The sequence below is a fragment of the Peromyscus californicus genome, unplaced genomic scaffold, assembly GCF_007827085.1.
Source record: "Peromyscus californicus insignis strain IS unplaced genomic scaffold, ASM782708v3 Scaffold_5__1_contigs__length_169319896, whole genome shotgun sequence".
Taxonomy (NCBI): Eukaryota; Metazoa; Chordata; class Mammalia; order Rodentia; family Cricetidae; genus Peromyscus; species Peromyscus californicus.
This window is the reverse complement of record NW_026294573.1, coordinates 34,088,709-34,105,112: the sequence shown is the minus strand read 5'-3', so window position 1 is coordinate 34,105,112 and position 16,404 is coordinate 34,088,709. Positions and strand designations below refer to the sequence as shown.

The window sequence follows — 16,404 nt, the reverse complement described above, 5'->3', positions numbered from 1 at the left end:
TATACAGTGTTCTGTCTGCATTCCAGAAGAGGGCACCAGATCTAAAGATACATGGTTGTGAGCCACCATGTGGTTGCTGGGAATTGAACTCAGGACCTTTTAAAGAGCAGCCAGTGCTCTTAACCTCTGAGCCATCTCTCCAGCCCTCCACGGACTCTTTATAAAGGGAGAATCTGTCTGATTCCTCTCACTTTGCGTAGCATTTGGAGTCCATTCATGTTGCTGTATGATCAGCAGCTGGTCCCTTCTATTGTCAAGGACCTGTCCACTCTGTCTGGGCCACAGGTTATTTATCTACTCTTGAGATGATGGGTGTTTCTGCTCTGGGGCTGTTATGAATGACTGTGACAGACGTTTGTGAACCAGTCTCTCTGTGGACACACCCGTGCATTTCTCTTGGGAAGGTACCCAGAGGAGGAATACCGGGGCCCCACAGCAGCTCCATAGTCAGTCTTCTGAAGATCTGCCTGGCTGTTGCCCAGAGGCCACACCATTTTCCATCCCTCTTAGCCATGTCTGGGGCTTTTATTTCCTCTCCAGGCTTGCCGGTTTCTCTTTTTGGAGAGAGCCATCATCCTGGCTATGAGGAGAGGGAAGACTGTTGTGATTTTGTTCTGCATTTCTTGACTGACTGGCAGTTGGAGCATTTGTCACATGCTTATTAGCCATTCATGTATCTTTTGGAGGAATGTCTTCTCAGGTCCCTGGTCCATTTTTACATCCGGCTGTAGGAAGAGTCTTTCTGTGCGTTCTGGGCACAAGCCCTCCATTGTCCCCTGGTTCCGGGGACTCAAGCGCCTTTCTCTTCCTCCCACAATAGATTTATTTTGCCAGTTGTGCGTTTGGAACAGAAGACATTAGGACCTCAGGAGGCTACTTCCACCTGGCCAATATCTTCCATGGTCTTAGTAAAATGGAGCTGGCAGACACGTTGTACACAAAGGTGAGCTTGCATCAGCTTACACAGCCTAACCCTCCGAGTCCTTCACTTTCCCCTTTCTCTAGTGCTAAAACGGCGAATCCTTAGCATCTGCATAGCGATTCACAGAGAGGCAGAGCTTATGGCAGGCTCTGTCACACCCTGTCACACAGCCCAGCGAGGCAGTCATATGGAAGGAAGGAACTTCCCTGAGTTTGATCCAGGACCCACATGGTGGAAGGAGAGGCCCGCCTCCTAAAAGTTGTCCACTGACCTCCACGTGTGTGTTGTGGCACCCAGGCATGTCCCGCCACCACCCGGTGCATGTCCTGTGTTCAGTGGGGGCCGGGATCTGAACTCAGGTCTCATGCGTGCACAGCAAGCGCTCTATCCACTGAGCCTTCTCTCCTGCCTCCCAACGCTTCGTGTAAAAACTTTCCAGTGTATGAAAATGCCAGTTATCCATTCAGGAATCCCTCACTCAGGTAGCAACTGGGGTATAGGCTATCATACTGTGACTTTGGCTTTCTATTTTAGAACCATTTCTTAGAAAAAGGTTTTTTGGGACAGGCAATGGTGGCACACACCTTTATTCCCAGCACTCAGGAGACAGAGGCAGTGGGATCTCTGAGTTTGAGGCCAGCCTGGTCTACAGAGCTAGTTCCAGGACAGCCAGGGCACAGAGAAACCCTGTCTTGGGAAAAAAAAAAAAAAAAAAAAAAAAAAAAAAGCATTTCAGTGTACCTGAACCTAGTGAATTTTGGAGTCAGTCAGACCTGGGTATGGAGTCAGGCTATGCCATTTGTCGGCTATTTCCAAAAGTTAAGTGTATTGGTAACTTTTCTAAGCCAGAGTTTATTCACACATAAATGGGAGTAGTAAGTATGTGCTTCCTAATGGTAGCCGTTGACCTGAGACCCTGGCAGGCTGCCCTGGTGAGCCTGCCCAGCCCTTGTCTTACACACTTGCACCAGGCCTGTCTGGACTCCTGGGGCTCCCTCTGCTCCCATGCACAGTGAGGGCTTCTAGAGTCAGGAAACCTGGCCTTGAACAGCAGGTTCCCACCTGGCTGGCCCGTGGCTGGCCCTGACCTGCTGGTCTGATCGCCCTGCTCTCCCAACAGGTCTCGGAGATCTGGCATACATATTTGAATGGTCACTATCAAACCCTCTTACGGGCTCGTTCCCAACAAACAGACTTACTGGGCAAACAGTTTGTGAATGACACCGGCCTGGGTAAGTGGCAGGTCTCCTAGCAAGTGGCACAGTGGCTTTCCCCCCAACACTCAGGTCTCGCCTCTGTGTGTTCTCACAGAGCCCATCGGTGCCCATTGGTGCCACCTTCCTCATTTTGCAGCTGGAGAGAAAAATGGGCTCAAAGAGCTTGTACCAGTATCAGAAAAAGTTCAGACTCCCGCCATCCCACACAATCCTCAGGAGGCTGATAAGGGCAGACTTAGAGAAAAGGGGACCCCCATTAGACCCTGGTGGTTTCTACCTAGCATCTGTTTCTTTGTTGTGCCTCCATGGTCCATAAGCCCAGGGACGTTCTGTGCAGAAGTTGCCTTGTTGATCCCTCCTGACACCCTGTCCTCCTGGGCCAGACTTGATCCATCTCCATCCTCAGGCCTGCAAAGGGCTGCATATTGGGTAGTACTGTATGGGGCCATGCTCTCTGAGAGGGTAAAAAGATGGGAGATCTAGTTCCCACTCAAAAGCCACCCCCAGGGCAGGTGACACAGAGCAGCAGCAAAAGGATATTCTGCAAGTGCAAACCCTGACAGGAGTCCCAGAAGAGGACCGGTGGGCACCATGGGAAGGGTGACTTTGAAGGCGAGATTGTAAGATAAAGTTTAGAAGTTTAGTAACTTTATTCAGTTTTCTCATCAGGAACACAGTTCACATTATAGTAGAAACATGCCATGTATGGGTGGCCATGCTTCGCATCATGGGTATGTCCTTTTGCCTTTTTCTTTAATCGTATCACTTAAATATATGCTCTTAAGTGCAGACCCATAATAATCAACACAGGAACAAAAACCTCTGGGAAGTTTTTTGGGATTATGGATCTTCCATAATCCCAGCACTTAGAGGTAGAAGCAGGGGGATGGAAGTTCAAGGCTAGCCTGGGCTACATAGCAAGTCTAATAGCATTTCAATAAAACAAACAAAGAAAAAAATCTGCGGGGAAATAAGCAGACTCGGTGGGGACAGTCAGGCTGTTGTAGGTCAGCTGTCTTTGACCTTGGCGGGAGGAACTAGGCAGCTGCAACTGGGGCGGTGGTTGAATGGGTCCCAAGGAGTCTGCCTGACAGATTCCCTGTCGAGGAGCACAGGAGATGTCAGCCTCTGAAATAGAAACCTTAGCAGCTCTGGGGGCTGTGGTCACTCCGATACTGACCTGCTAGACGAGCTGGAGAGCTGTACAAGCTGTCCTACTTCCCTGACTCCTGGAACCCCCGTGAGGAGGCTGCAGAAGTCCACAGCTGAGTGTCTAGGACAAGGGCAGGTGTGTGTGTGTGTGTGTATGTGTGTGTGTGTGTTTGTGTGTGTGTGTGTGTGTGTGTGTACACAGATGCAGCATGCCCCATGTAGCCAGCTCCAGCAAGCCTGTTTCTGTTCCTGCCCAGCCACTGGGTACAAGCCAAACAGCCATACCTGGTTTTTACATGACTGCCTGGCTCTGAACTCAGGCAGGTCCTTGTGCTCATACAGCAAGCTTTCTTATCCACTAAGCCTCTAAACCACTGAGCTCCCCCCACCCCAACCCCCACCAGCCTCTGAGGTCTGTGTGCCTTCCCTCCTCTTCCAATGCAGATGAAGCCCAGGAAGCAGAAGCCATTCGGATCCTAACTTCAATCTTGAGCATCCGAGAATCTACTTCCAGCAAAACACCCCAAAAAACCGTCCTTGTTCTGAAGACCCTGAGCATACTTTACTATCTGATGTTGGAGACTTCAAAGGTAAGCTTCCCCAGAGAAGCTGCCTATACAGAGACAGCAAAGCCTCTAGCAGTTCAGTTCAGCTACTTCTCGCCCGCTACCTCCAGGGCAAGCTTTCCGTCTATAACACTGCCAGGCCGGTTGTCTGATGGACTCTGGGATTTCTTCTCTCGGGGGGCATTTCCAGGGCTGTGTGGATGAACTGAATGGGGTGGGGGTAGTGCTAGGAAACCTGCTGCATCCAGGAAGGTTCTGAAGATGCTGGTGGAGACTGAAGTGGCCTCTGTGTCCTAGCTCCCTGTTGTTGTGGGGATTTAGGCAGACAGGAACTGCCTTTCAACTGTTAAAAAGGAGGCCAGACACTGGCTGAAGCCCATTACATGACCGTCATGTTTAATTCTCACCCCTTCTTTATAGATAAGGAAACTGAGGCACAGAAAGACTTGATTATTTTTTCAATGTGTTATAGACAGTAAGTGGTCTATCTCAGGCTATTGATTGATTCATCCATTCAAATATTTATCGAGCATCTACCACTTGAAAGGCTTTCTGTCAAGAACGGAGCAGACAGAAGCAGATAGCCAAACAAGTTACTTCTCTGTAGAACTTGGGACTTCTGGAGAAAGAGAAGCTACCCTAATCAGACAGATATGTAAATGTCTAATATCACCTCAGACAGTAAAAAGTGCTATAAAGAAAAATAGAACAGAAGTGTATGTGGGCAACATGGAGAACTCCACACTGCCTCCTCACACCCTCCTTCCCTCCCTCCCCCGCTTCCTTCCAGAACTTCTGTTAAGCACCGGGTCTGGGGCAGCTCAGTATGGTCATAAGACAGTGTGACGGTGAAGCTCATGGTACTGGGGGAGCACAGAAGAGGGGTGCTAATCCCGGAATTCTGGGAGAAATAGAGACCAGGAAAATATTTCCAGAGAATTTTCACATTACCATTGTCTAAAACCTCATTCCTACAGGTCAGGGTCCATTTTAGGGGGAAGTCATTACTCCAAAGCATGCTAAGGATGTTAGGTCTCCTGCAGGTGCGTAGACAAAAAGGGCCCGTCTGTACATCTGTACGGGGAGACTCATCACCACCCATTTCCTCCATGTCTTTCTTCCCTGTCTAAAGCTGTGGTCCCGCCCTCCTCCTTTGACTGTTCTTACTGTGATAAACACCATGACCAAAGGCAACCTGGGGGGAGGAGAGGGTTGTGTGCACTTATACTTCTGGCTCACAGTCCGTCAGTGAGAGAAATCAGGGTAAGAACTGAAGCAGGCCGGGCGGTGGTGGCGCATGCCTTTAATCCCAGCACTTGGGAGGCAGAGCCAGGCGGATCTCTGTGAGTTTGAGGCCAGCCTGGTCTCCAAAGCGAGTTCTAAAAAAGGCGCAAAGCTACACAGAGAAACCCTGTCTTGAAAAACCAAAAAAAAAAAAAAAAAAAAAAGAACTGAAGCAGAAGCCGTGGAGGAATGATGCTTAGGGATGGTGCCGCCCACAGTGAGCTGCCCCCCCTCGCCCTCCCCATCGATCACCAATCAAAACAGTCACTCATAGACATGGCCACAGGTCAGTCTGATCATGGCAACTCTTCAGATGAGCTTCTCCCTTCCCAGGTGACTCTAGGTTGTGTCAAGTCTACAATAAAAGCTAACCAGTAAAGCCGGGCAGTGGTGTCGCACGCCTTTAATCCCAGCACTCAGGAGGCAGAGGCAGGCAGATTTCATGAGTTTGAGGTCAGTTTGGTCTACAGAGTGAGTTCCAGGACAGCCAGGGCTACACAGAAGAACCCTGACTCAAAAGGAGAAAGCAAACAAACAACAACCAGGACATCCACTACCATCACCAATCTTTCCAATACCTCTTTTCTACTTTCATTGGTTCTTTGGCATACATTTCTGCTTAAAATTCTGTCATAAACATGGATGTGGTGGTGTACACAAGTAGTCCCAGCACTCAGGAGGAAGAGACAGTAGGAGCAGAAGTTCAAGTTCACCCTCAGCTACACAGCACATTTGAGACCAGCCTGGGCTATGAAAAAGCCTGTCTCAAAAACATAAAAACAGTATCATCATGTTTTTTTATTCACTGTGCCTGTTGTCTTTCCTGCACAAGGACACGGACTTCTGTGTGTAGTTGGTCCCTGGCAGCTTCTCAGTCAACAGTGTTTAGAAGAAAGGGTGGGGAAAATAGGAGCCGGAGACTACCCTGAGATAGAGATCCCATGGAGCCTCTGCCCAAGCCTCTGGGCCCCAGGGTCTCTGGGATAATCTACTTGTGACACCAGAGGAGACCTCTCTGCCTCCCAACTCTGGTCCCTGGCTGGAGACCCTTCCCAGCTCTCACTCTCCTGAGGAGGTGTACCTGTCTGTGAACTTTCCGTGGAGCTCAGTGGCTAGCGAGAGAAGGTGACCAGTTCCCTCCCTGGTTTCTGAGTTAAACACAAATTTAGTTTCTTATTGATATTCTTTCCTGGGACCACTTCCACTTACCACTGAAATTCTGTTTCAGGCAAAGGAACACGCCATGAGAGCCCTCAGTCTAGCTGAAGAATATCTTAGTGTGCAGGAGCAAAGGGTTATTCAAGAGTTACTGACTATCATCTCAACCGAGGAAGAACAGCCCATCACCTAGAGAGGCAGTGCTGGCGGTGCCTTGGGGGCTGTGGACTGACGGATGCTTTCCTCAGAGCCGCTCAGAGGTCCTCTGCCTGCCTCCACTCCTCCCCTGCGACTTCCTGAGGGACGGTGACCCTATTAGCATGTGATGTCTAGAGCTTTGGGCACAGTAGTCAATAAAGCTGTTGTTTATCATGGCCTTGCCCTTGGCTAATTGTGACTTTGTATGGCTCTGGGTAATGTATAGTTACATGGCTAAAATGGTGCTGTAATGAGACTGTAAACCATTCATCATGTTCCCTATGCACCCCCCCCACCCCCCCACCCCCGCCCCCAAAGTGTGCTTCCTAGTCCTTCACCAAGTGAGCGGATAGATTACATTGTAACATAGTTTCTCTGACCTCGGAATTAAGTTAGCATTAACCAGAGGCAGACCGTGGGAAAAAATAATGATCCATTATGATCCCTAGAGCAAGCAATGAGAAAATAATTTAAAATAGTTAAGAATGAACAAATGGATTAAAACAATGTACTTAGAGGAAAAGAACGCAGTGAAAGTGGAACGGGGGACACAAAGGATGTGAGACAGGAAACAAAGACAAAGCATAGATGTAAGGGAGTCCCAGTAAGCACTGGCTGAGACCATTTGAAGCAGGTCTGAGCCATCTGTCCTGTCTCAAGGAGACACCCCCAACCCCCCACCCCGCAAAAAAAAGACCTTGTCATGCAGAGGACAGACTGGGGCCTCACACACAGACAAGCCCAAAGCTCAGGTCTCTAGTAATAGTTTCCTGAGTCTCACACACACACACACACACACACACACACACACACACACACACACACACACACACAGGACTTTGGACACATAGCCCATCCTGGTTCACCTCCCTAGGTTGTTGGAGTCTACAGTTGCCTGGCACAGTGGCGCTCACCGTTAATCCCAGCACTCGGGAGGCAGTCAAGTGTCTAGTAATAGCTTTCTGAGTTGAACACACACACACACACACACACACACACACACACACACACACACACACACACACACACACACAGCTGTCCTACAAACAAAACAGAATCTACTGGGTTTAAGCCTATGATTTTATTTTACGGTTCTTGTCTGATACATTGTTTCTCTTTCTTTTAGATTGATGATGGGTTTTGGTTGGTTTCTTGTTTTCCTCAGAGCATTAAAAAAAGTTTCATTGTATTTTATTCCTCTCTCTTTTAGTTTGTTGTGTTTCTGTGTTTGTAGTGACCACCTCAGAAACTTAAGCACTCATCTCTAGGTCCTATCAAAATCTAAACTCAGGCTCAACTCCCACATTATAGTCACTCTCCATCCTTCTCCACTTCCTCCTCCCAGCCTCCGGAAACTCTGCCAGGGGCTGCCACCTCTGAGTGCCCAAGCATGGCCGAACACTCCTATGTAAAGTCCACCAAACTCGTGCTCAAGGGCACCAAGGCCAAGAGTAAAAAGAAAGAGGGCAAAGATAAGAAGAGAAAACCAGAAGAGGATGCGGAAACCCAACTTGATATTGTGGGAATCTGGTAGACCGTATCCAACTTCAGGGAGATTTCAGGAGCCGTTGGCATTGAAATGGATAAAGGAGCCCATATCATGCACTGGACAATGACCTTTTTACACTGAGAGAGAAGTGGATGAGGGGCCCTGTCCTCCAGAGGGTCGAATGCTGTCGAATTGTCTGATTCCAGAATTGCCCTGAAATCTGGCTATGGAAAAATATCTTGGTATAGATTCAGACGGACTTGTTGGGTGTTTGGACGCAATTGGGCCAAGAGCACAATGGGAACCAGTGTTTCTAGATGGGAAAATGGCTTTACTGGTCTCAAATAGCTGCTTTATTAGATGCAATGAAGCAGGCAATAGAGAAGCCATGAATAAAACAGCAGCAGAAGGAAAAATAATTAAGATTAGATCCAAAGAGAAGCCAAGAGAAAAGATGGCATCCCAGAAGACAAAGGGAATTCGAAACAGTGCAAACTCCACTACATGACGAAATCTCAGAGCTTCCAAGATCACAAACTCAAAATAAGCAAAGAAGATAGTAAACTTCTTTTTTAATTTTTAATTTTTTGGTTTTTTTTGAGACAGGGTTTCTCCATGTAGTTTTGGTGCTTGTCCTGGATCTCTCTCTGTTGACCAGGCTGGCCTCGAACTCACAGAGATCCACCTGGCTCTGCCTTCTAAGTGCCGGGATTAAAGGCATGCACCACTGCCACCCAGCAGTAAACTTCTTTAAAAGGCTTGGAAAGATGGATTTTTGCAGGAGACACTTCTGGGCAGGAGAGCCAAATTGAAAGCTGACCAATACTGCAAGTGACGTAGATGTCTTTGTGTGGCTCTGTTTTTGTTTTTTTGTCCTGAATAAAAATATCAGTATAAAATAAAAAAAAAAAACTAAACTCTTGGCTAGAGATGGAGCACAAGTAGCGGGGTGTTTACCTGGTCTGCAGAAACCCTGGGAGGATCCTCAGTACCACATAAACTGGCATGGTGGTCCACACCTGTAATCCCAGCACTCAGGAGGATCAGAAGTTCAAGGTCAGCCTCAGCTACAGGGTAAGTCTAAGGGCAACCGGGGCTACATGACATTCTGTATCAAAATAAATAAATAAATAAATTCTGGTCTGGAGAGGTGGTTAGGAGCACTTGTTGCTCTTCTCGGGAAGCTGGGTTCAGTTCCCAGCACCCTTATGGGGCTTCTCACAACTGTATGTAACTCTAGCAACGGGGGATCTAACACCCTCTTCTGGATTCTGTAGGCAGGGCATGCATGTGGTGTACACTCACACAGGTACACAGAATAAATAAAATAAAAACAAAATATTTTTTCCCTGTTTTTATGAGACAAGATCTCACTGTGTAGTCCTGGCTGCTGTGGAACTCTCTATGAAGGCCAGGCTGGCCTCAAACTCACAAATGTGTCTCGTGGTACTGGGATGAAAGGCATGTGCTAGCACACTGGGCCCTAAATGAAGCTTAAAAAACAGAAGAAAACTTAAGTTTACTCAGGAATCATCTATCCTGCAACACAGAGAGTCTTCACAATATCTTAGCCACATTTACCTCCTCACAACTTCTATACTGACATTTATTTCAAGTAAACCTTAAACCCATATCCTTATTATTATTTTATAAAGTCCTCGTGTCCTTACTTTTCATCCTTCCCATCCAGGCTCACACTGCTGATGAATCATTTCGTATTTCCTATAACGAGGTCTGCTGATGACAAATTCTGAGGGTCTCTTTCCTTTATTAGTCTGAAAATCTTTTGCCGTCATCTTTTGCCTCCTAATGAAAATGTATTTTATTTTTATATGTAATAAACCGATACAGAAAATAATCCCAATTCCAAAGAGCTTTCTTTGTCAAGTGTGGTTTACTTGACCCCAAAGACTATAGCCAGGTAGAAAAGAACAGGTACTCTGGTGATACTGGGGCCCCCCCACTGACCAGCTCAGTTTCCTACCAGATCATTGTGACTTTCCTTTGTATTAAAATCTTCAGCAGCAAAAAATAACGTTTTCAAGAGCAGAGATGAGGGATTACCCCTGAAAGGGAGTGGGGGATTCTTTTTCTGTTGCAAGCACACATGTGCTGTTACAAATTACATCATGTCTGGGAACCTGTGTTTAGCAAAGTTCATTCTGAGGAGTTGATCTGCATCTTACCATCTAACACTTTACACATCGTGGACCTGTGCTGTGCTTCAGGATCTCAGATGACCACAATTCTGCCCAAATGGCTCCAACACCCATAGGCTCACCATGTTCCACTGCAGCTCCAGGTAGAGATGAAGTGACTGTGTTCACAATGACTGTGAGGAACATCTTTCAGGCACAAGAGCTCACATGAAACAAACATTTAGCATAAAAGTGTTTCAAAAATGATGAACAAGTGTTGAATGGCAGCATTATGTCACTTCATGTGATTAATATCTCTCCTAATATCTATCGGATCAATGGCAATGTGGTGGAGATTCCTATTTTATTTCATGTTTGTTCATATTGCAAGCACAGTCTCAATGGCTAATGAGATGGGGCTGGTGGAATGGTGCATAAGGAAAGGCACTTGCCTCCAAACCTGACCACCCAAGTCCTGTTCCCAGAACCCACACAGCAGAAGGAGGGAACCAATTCCTCTGATCACCACACCTCTATGTACACAACTCCTCAATATGTGTACAATGGCATGTGCATGCACATCTGTATAGACATACACACACACACACACACACACACACACACACACACACACACACACTATGGGTACATAAATAAACACAATTTTAAAAGTTTTAAAATAGCTAATAAATACATAAATAAGCAGCAGTCAGAGTTTTTAAAATCATAAGAACAAGGTTATTAATTGAGCCATGATTATATAGTATGAACATTGTTACTTGCTGGCAAATTTTTGTCAGGACTGTAGATTTCCCCAAAGATTTTAATAAATGGTTGGGAAAAGGGAAAGATAACAAAAAAGCTTGTTGTTTGAAAATGAAGTTTCACTTCAAGAAACAAAGTTGTATGTAACGGGGAAGTAGGGAACGATAAGCCCAAATGACCAGTGGATTTTTTTTTTTCTGATCTGAGCAAGTGGCTGGCATTGTGCACCCAGGTGAAAAGCCCAGGGAGAGGGGACAGAACATGGACATTGTTGGGATATGGTGACTTGGAGATACTTATGAGACACTGAGGAGCTGGGAGGTAACTGGATATTCCATCTGATGGTATGAAAAGGAACCACAATTCAAGAGAGAAGTCTGAGATTGTCACATGCATGGTCCTGAATACCTTGGAAACAGACACACACTTAGGGATGATGTAAGACAAGGAAGAGAAGGGAGCCCAGGGGAGGACACTGAATGGCTGGTAGCGTGGAGGCAGTGAGCCTTGGAGGCTGACACATGTTCTCAGAACTCCGATGGTGCCCACCTCCCCATTCCATGTGTCCATTCTACCACACAGGCTTTATCATTTTCTCTATACATAGCTACTGTTTTCAGAGCATTGAAATTAAGATATGATGCCATCTTAGCCCCCAATATAGATCTTATATAAGAACCAGTGCATTTTCTTAGTCTCATCAGGCAGTGGACATAAATCCGATACTATGCAATACAACACAGACCATGTTCACATTTTTCTAATCCACTTATCCTAACCATGTCTTTGATATCAAGAAACACCCAGCTGCTTTATTTCTGTGGTCGGAGACTTTAGGACTGACAGCGTAGCGCTTGCTTCTCGAATGCTCTCTTGCTTTGAGGAGTTCTGCCAAGGTAGAATAATAATAAATAATAAATGAAGATGTAAGGTCCTTGGAGACTAAAGAGCTGTGAGTCACTGAACAAAACTAACCTATGCTTGGTGGAAGAGCATGGGGCATGGGAGAAGTCTGTTCTCTGAGTTAGGAAATTTCTGCAGTGACAGAAGCAGTCAATGGAGAAGCAGTGGGTACCAGTGGGACAGACAGGCAGTACCAGGAGCAGGAAGCTGGTGGTTGGGGGACAGAGGAAGACCACAGGGCATCAGGAATCAAAGGAGAGGCTGTCTCTTAGGCATTACTTCAAGGAGAGGCAGTCTCAACATCTACCAGCTCAGGGAGGTGACTGTAACTAACCTAAAGGTCTCTCCACTGGTCCTGACTCTACCTGTTTCTGTCAGAGCCACAGACAAGGTGGCCAGAAAGCAATTGCTACCCTCTCCTAATACCTCTTGCCATGACAAACCCACTGGCCTGTGCTGGAGCTCTGTGCAGTTCTGGATGCCTGGGGGAATCAGGATATGGACTGGATGTTAATGATGTCAAGGACTTGTTAATGTTGTCACATGTGACAATGGCATACAGAAACTTTTATTTGAGATTTTTATTTCTAATTTATGTGCATGAGTATTTGCTTGAATGTATATCTATACACCACGTACAGTACCTGTGGAAGCCAGAAGAGGGTATAGGATCCCCTGAGACTGAAGCTACAGTCTTACATTGTATATCTCCATGTGGATGCTGGAAATCAAACTCAGGCTCCTTGTAAGAACAGTGGGTGCTCTTAATGGCTGAGTCATCTGTCCAGCACTCCATCGGTTTAGGAGATTCTCTCTTGGTAACTGGGGCTTTGGAACAGTGAAGGAAAAGTAGAGGAGGAGAAAGATAGCATCTTAGAGACAGAGTGAATGAAAATAGCTCATTCCAGACTCTGCAGGGACAGACAGCCACGAGAACCACTACTTAAGTGTACAGCAAACCTGCCCAGCAGTCCTTCTTCTGAGACCCTAGGCCCATCTTGTAAACTGTGACCTGGAAAAGTCACATCCTTGTGCTGTGGGATGGTCTGTATGTCAAATGCTCTGATTGGTCAATAAATAAAACACTGATTGGCCAGTGGCCAGGCAGGAAGTATAGGCGGGACTAACAGAGAGGAGAATTGAGAGAACAGGAAGGTGGGAGGAGACACTGCCAGCCGCTGCCATGACAAGCAGCATGTGAAGATGCCGGTAAGCCACGAGCCACGTGGCAAGGTATAGATTTATAGAAATGGATTAATTTAAGATATAAGAAGAGTTAGCAAGAAGCCTGCCACGGCCATACAGTTTGTAAGCAATATAAGTCTCTGTGTTTATTTGGTTGGGTCTGAGCAGCTGTGGGACTGGCGGGTAAAAGAGATTTGTCCTGACTGTGGGCCAGGCAGGAAAACTCTAGCTACATCCTTGGGTCCTTGTCATTTGGAGTCCAATAAAGTCCTTTGTTACTTTATTCTCTAGTCTGTGCTGGTGATCCACACACAACATGAGCCTCAAAGGAAGTCCCTTGTCCAAACAGGACTTCCAGATAAGATGTCCAATTAGAAACCTCATTGATGAGACTTGGTGAAAGAAAACTGAGGACAGTAGACACAGCCTCTGTCCCTGCAAGAGACAGCTGTAGTGTACAGGAACTTAGCAGGCCAGGTGACATCTCTGTGGGGAAGCAGGCAGGAGCTTCTGGGAACTCCATCAAGTTCAGTCTCAACAAGTGTCTCCAGTGAGGTCAGTGCTTTCCCATATACTAGTGCTGTAGGACAGTTGGACAACTGAGGACTGGATACACAATGGGCGGTGACATCCAAGAGCTGAAGACTTTGAAGCAGAGCATGGTAGGTATGCCTGACGTCACCTTCTCATCCCCCCCCCCCCCAACACACACACATACACTGACACCGTGGAACATCCAATGGAAGAGCTGCAGCAAAGCCTGGGTCGGGCTAGTCCAACGGTCTCTACACTTCCGTGGTCAGAGAGCAAGAGGGTGAAGAGTGGAACTGGGAGATTAGAGCAGGCTTAGTGGAGACCGCGGCAAGGGCTACCTCCACCTTCTCCCCAGTGGTGTTACCAAAACAGAGACAGCATCAAGGAGGGAACAGATCCACACTGCTCAGCTCAGTTGTACCAAAAACCACATCCAAATCAAATTGGCATCACAACTACTTGTAATTCCCGGAGATTCCTCGTCTGGCTTCTGTGGGAACTGCACTCACATGGCATTCAGTCACCCAAATACATACAAACACAGAAATGAAAATAAAATCTTAAAATTTTTTTTTAAAAAAAGGTCATATTCACGGCATCTGGAGTGAAGGATGACAGGAGCACATAACTTGGGGTCTTACTACAAATCGGTTTTGGCTGCAGCAGCTGATGCTGGCCCTGACTCGCCTCTTCTTGAGCTGATTTGCCTGCTGCTGCTGCTGGGAGCAGCCTTAGTTCAGGGACCTCAGGCCTGTCACCTCAACATTCTATCACAGCTCCTCCCAAGAAGCCTCTTGAAACGTTAGGCGAGAGCAGCCATGATGGCCCCACTGACCTGTCACAGTTCTTTGGGTGGGCATACAGACTCTCAATCCCGGAGGACCCCTGGCTGTGCCACACTGCCATTTTAAACAGCTTTCAAGTCTCCCACGCGGTTTGAATTGTAATTCACTCGTCAGTGCAGGAGAGCATGGCGAGCAGCCCTGACAAGCTCACACCACCTGCAACAGTGCCCCCCCCCCATCATCTTGACAGCAGTGAGCTGTTACAATTCAGACAACACTCTGCGTTTGAAAGGAAAATTACGGTTTTTCAGAATGCAGCTGGTGCGCGAGTGAATAGGATGAAGTCTCTCTGAAGCATCCCCCCTCATTTTATGATATGAAAATAATAAAATGAAGACTCAGCATGTGACTCTTACTTAAAAGGATGTCCAAAAGCCGCAGAGCACAAAGGAGCATGGAGCATTCTGGTCCGCAGTAATAATCTTAATAACAAAGCAAAGAAGAGCAAATCATTTCAAACTGATTTCTCCTCTATTGAGAGAGTTAACTTTGTTGTTGCTGTAAGACCCGCTTGCAAATGAGCTCCTGAATGTCACAGCTAACATCTGCTCTTCCCTTACAGCACACTTTCAGTTTGCCAGTTATGCAAGGGAAACCCGCAGTGGACTCTCTCGGAGGGAACTTAGCCCAAGTGTTTCCCACAGGGGAGACTGCGTCTCACAAATCACTCCAAAACTTCCCAAGCAAAGGGAACAGATTTTTTCCCCCACATATGAAAAACACAGAAGGTAGACAGAATCAGCAGAAAGGCAGTGTTGACAAGTAGTGTGCCTGACTTCATGTCACTTACAAAGGTTTCACCAGGTCACTGGCTTCCACGAAAGCCTTCAGTCCTTTCTTGTGGGCCAGGATTAGCCAGCTCTGGCATATCACTGCTCCCTGGGGACCTCCAGGTAAGACTAAACACACTAGGCACCTGCCTAATCTTGCCTTCACAAAAAACCTAATCAGTTCTCCAGTCACCCAGGGTCCCTCTTTCTCCCTTTATGAGATACCAGCATTCCTTCTATAGAGGAGATTCTGGGAGTCCCCCTGAGGACCAGTCCAAGACAGCAGCATCTTAGCTTGCTCCATCGGACCCCAGGGCTGTCATCCCCGCCAAGACCAGATGGTGCTATTGTATCATCAGCTTTCTCTGCATAGTCCCCCCCTCCCCACTTCCACACTCCCTGTACCCTCCTTTTGACAGGTTTAATGCAACTCCCTGGCACCTCCTCTGTCCATGTGATGCAAAGCCAGCAAATCTAAGAAGAGCCAAGAAAACCAGGTGCTAAATCATGCAAGGTCAGGCATTCCGGCAGCTTCCAGCCTCCGGTGTCCCAGGCAGCCTTTCCACCAGGATTTTTTCTAAGCCAGATACGTTCCCGTGGCTTGCACGGCTGTACCACACAGTCTCCAGGATGGATGGAGCCTTCCAGACATTAAGCCTGAGCCACAGTCTGCTCCAGCAGTGGTCTGCCCTGCCCCCACCCCCCCAATCTCTTTCTCCCAGCTGTAAGCTGCTGTATGTCAGCTTCTATCCCTTGTCACTCAGCCACGCTCCTGGGAAGACACTGCTTCTGATTGCTCACAGTGGGGGAAATGAGAGCAAGGTACCCAAAGAAAGCCAGGCCTGTGGCAAACTGTTTCACATTCAAGACTGTTTATTGATCACATTTATAGCTGACAGAAGATTTGGGAAGATGTGGTGGCTGTGTCTAGTGCCACGCAAGGTTATCTGGTTTGAACCAGATCTGACTCAACCAGATCTGACCATTCACTTTAGTCCATGTCATCGTCCACAGGTATGCCCAAGAGCTAGAAGTGTGAACGGTGGCTGTGGTGTTAACCAAGTCAGTGTAGTGAGAATGAAGTGTGTCACCTTCCGAGATGGCATTCAGGTTCCCCTGGGGGAGGGAGCTGACCCGTTGAAGAAAATCCCTTTGAAAGCCACCACAGTTTAAGATAAAAGAATGGCTGCATCCAGGAGCATTTGACGTGTTCCAGGGAGTGGAGACAAATACCACATGGAAGACAGGTAAATGGAGATTCCCCTGTGCTCTGTGACA

General features: G+C 47.2%; 1 protein-coding gene and 1 pseudogene across 6 annotated transcripts in view; both read left to right on the top strand.

Moving 5' to 3' along the window:
* Positions 1 to 6,673, top strand: part of Zmynd12 (zinc finger MYND-type containing 12) — a 33,352-nt gene extending 26,679 nt beyond the window's left edge. For 5 of the 6 annotated variants that reach the window (XM_052716368.1, XM_052716363.1, XM_052716367.1 and 2 more), the window contains exons 5-8: positions 821 to 943; positions 2,043 to 2,154; positions 3,736 to 3,881; positions 6,370 to 6,673. In XM_052716368.1, coding sequence (XP_052572328.1) covers positions 821 to 943; positions 2,043 to 2,154; positions 3,736 to 3,881; positions 6,370 to 6,492 — 504 coding nt within the window. In that variant the 3' untranslated portion in view covers positions 6,493 to 6,673. The remainder of the gene's footprint in view (positions 1 to 820; positions 944 to 2,042; positions 2,155 to 3,735; positions 3,882 to 6,369) is intronic. The other variant, XM_052716364.1, reaches the window with a different exon arrangement.
* Positions 6,674 to 6,799: 126 nt separating this feature from the next.
* LOC128096608 (protein FRG1-like) lies at positions 6,800 to 13,648 on the top strand (annotated as a pseudogene).
* The last annotated feature ends 2,756 nt before the right edge of the window (positions 13,649 to 16,404 follow it).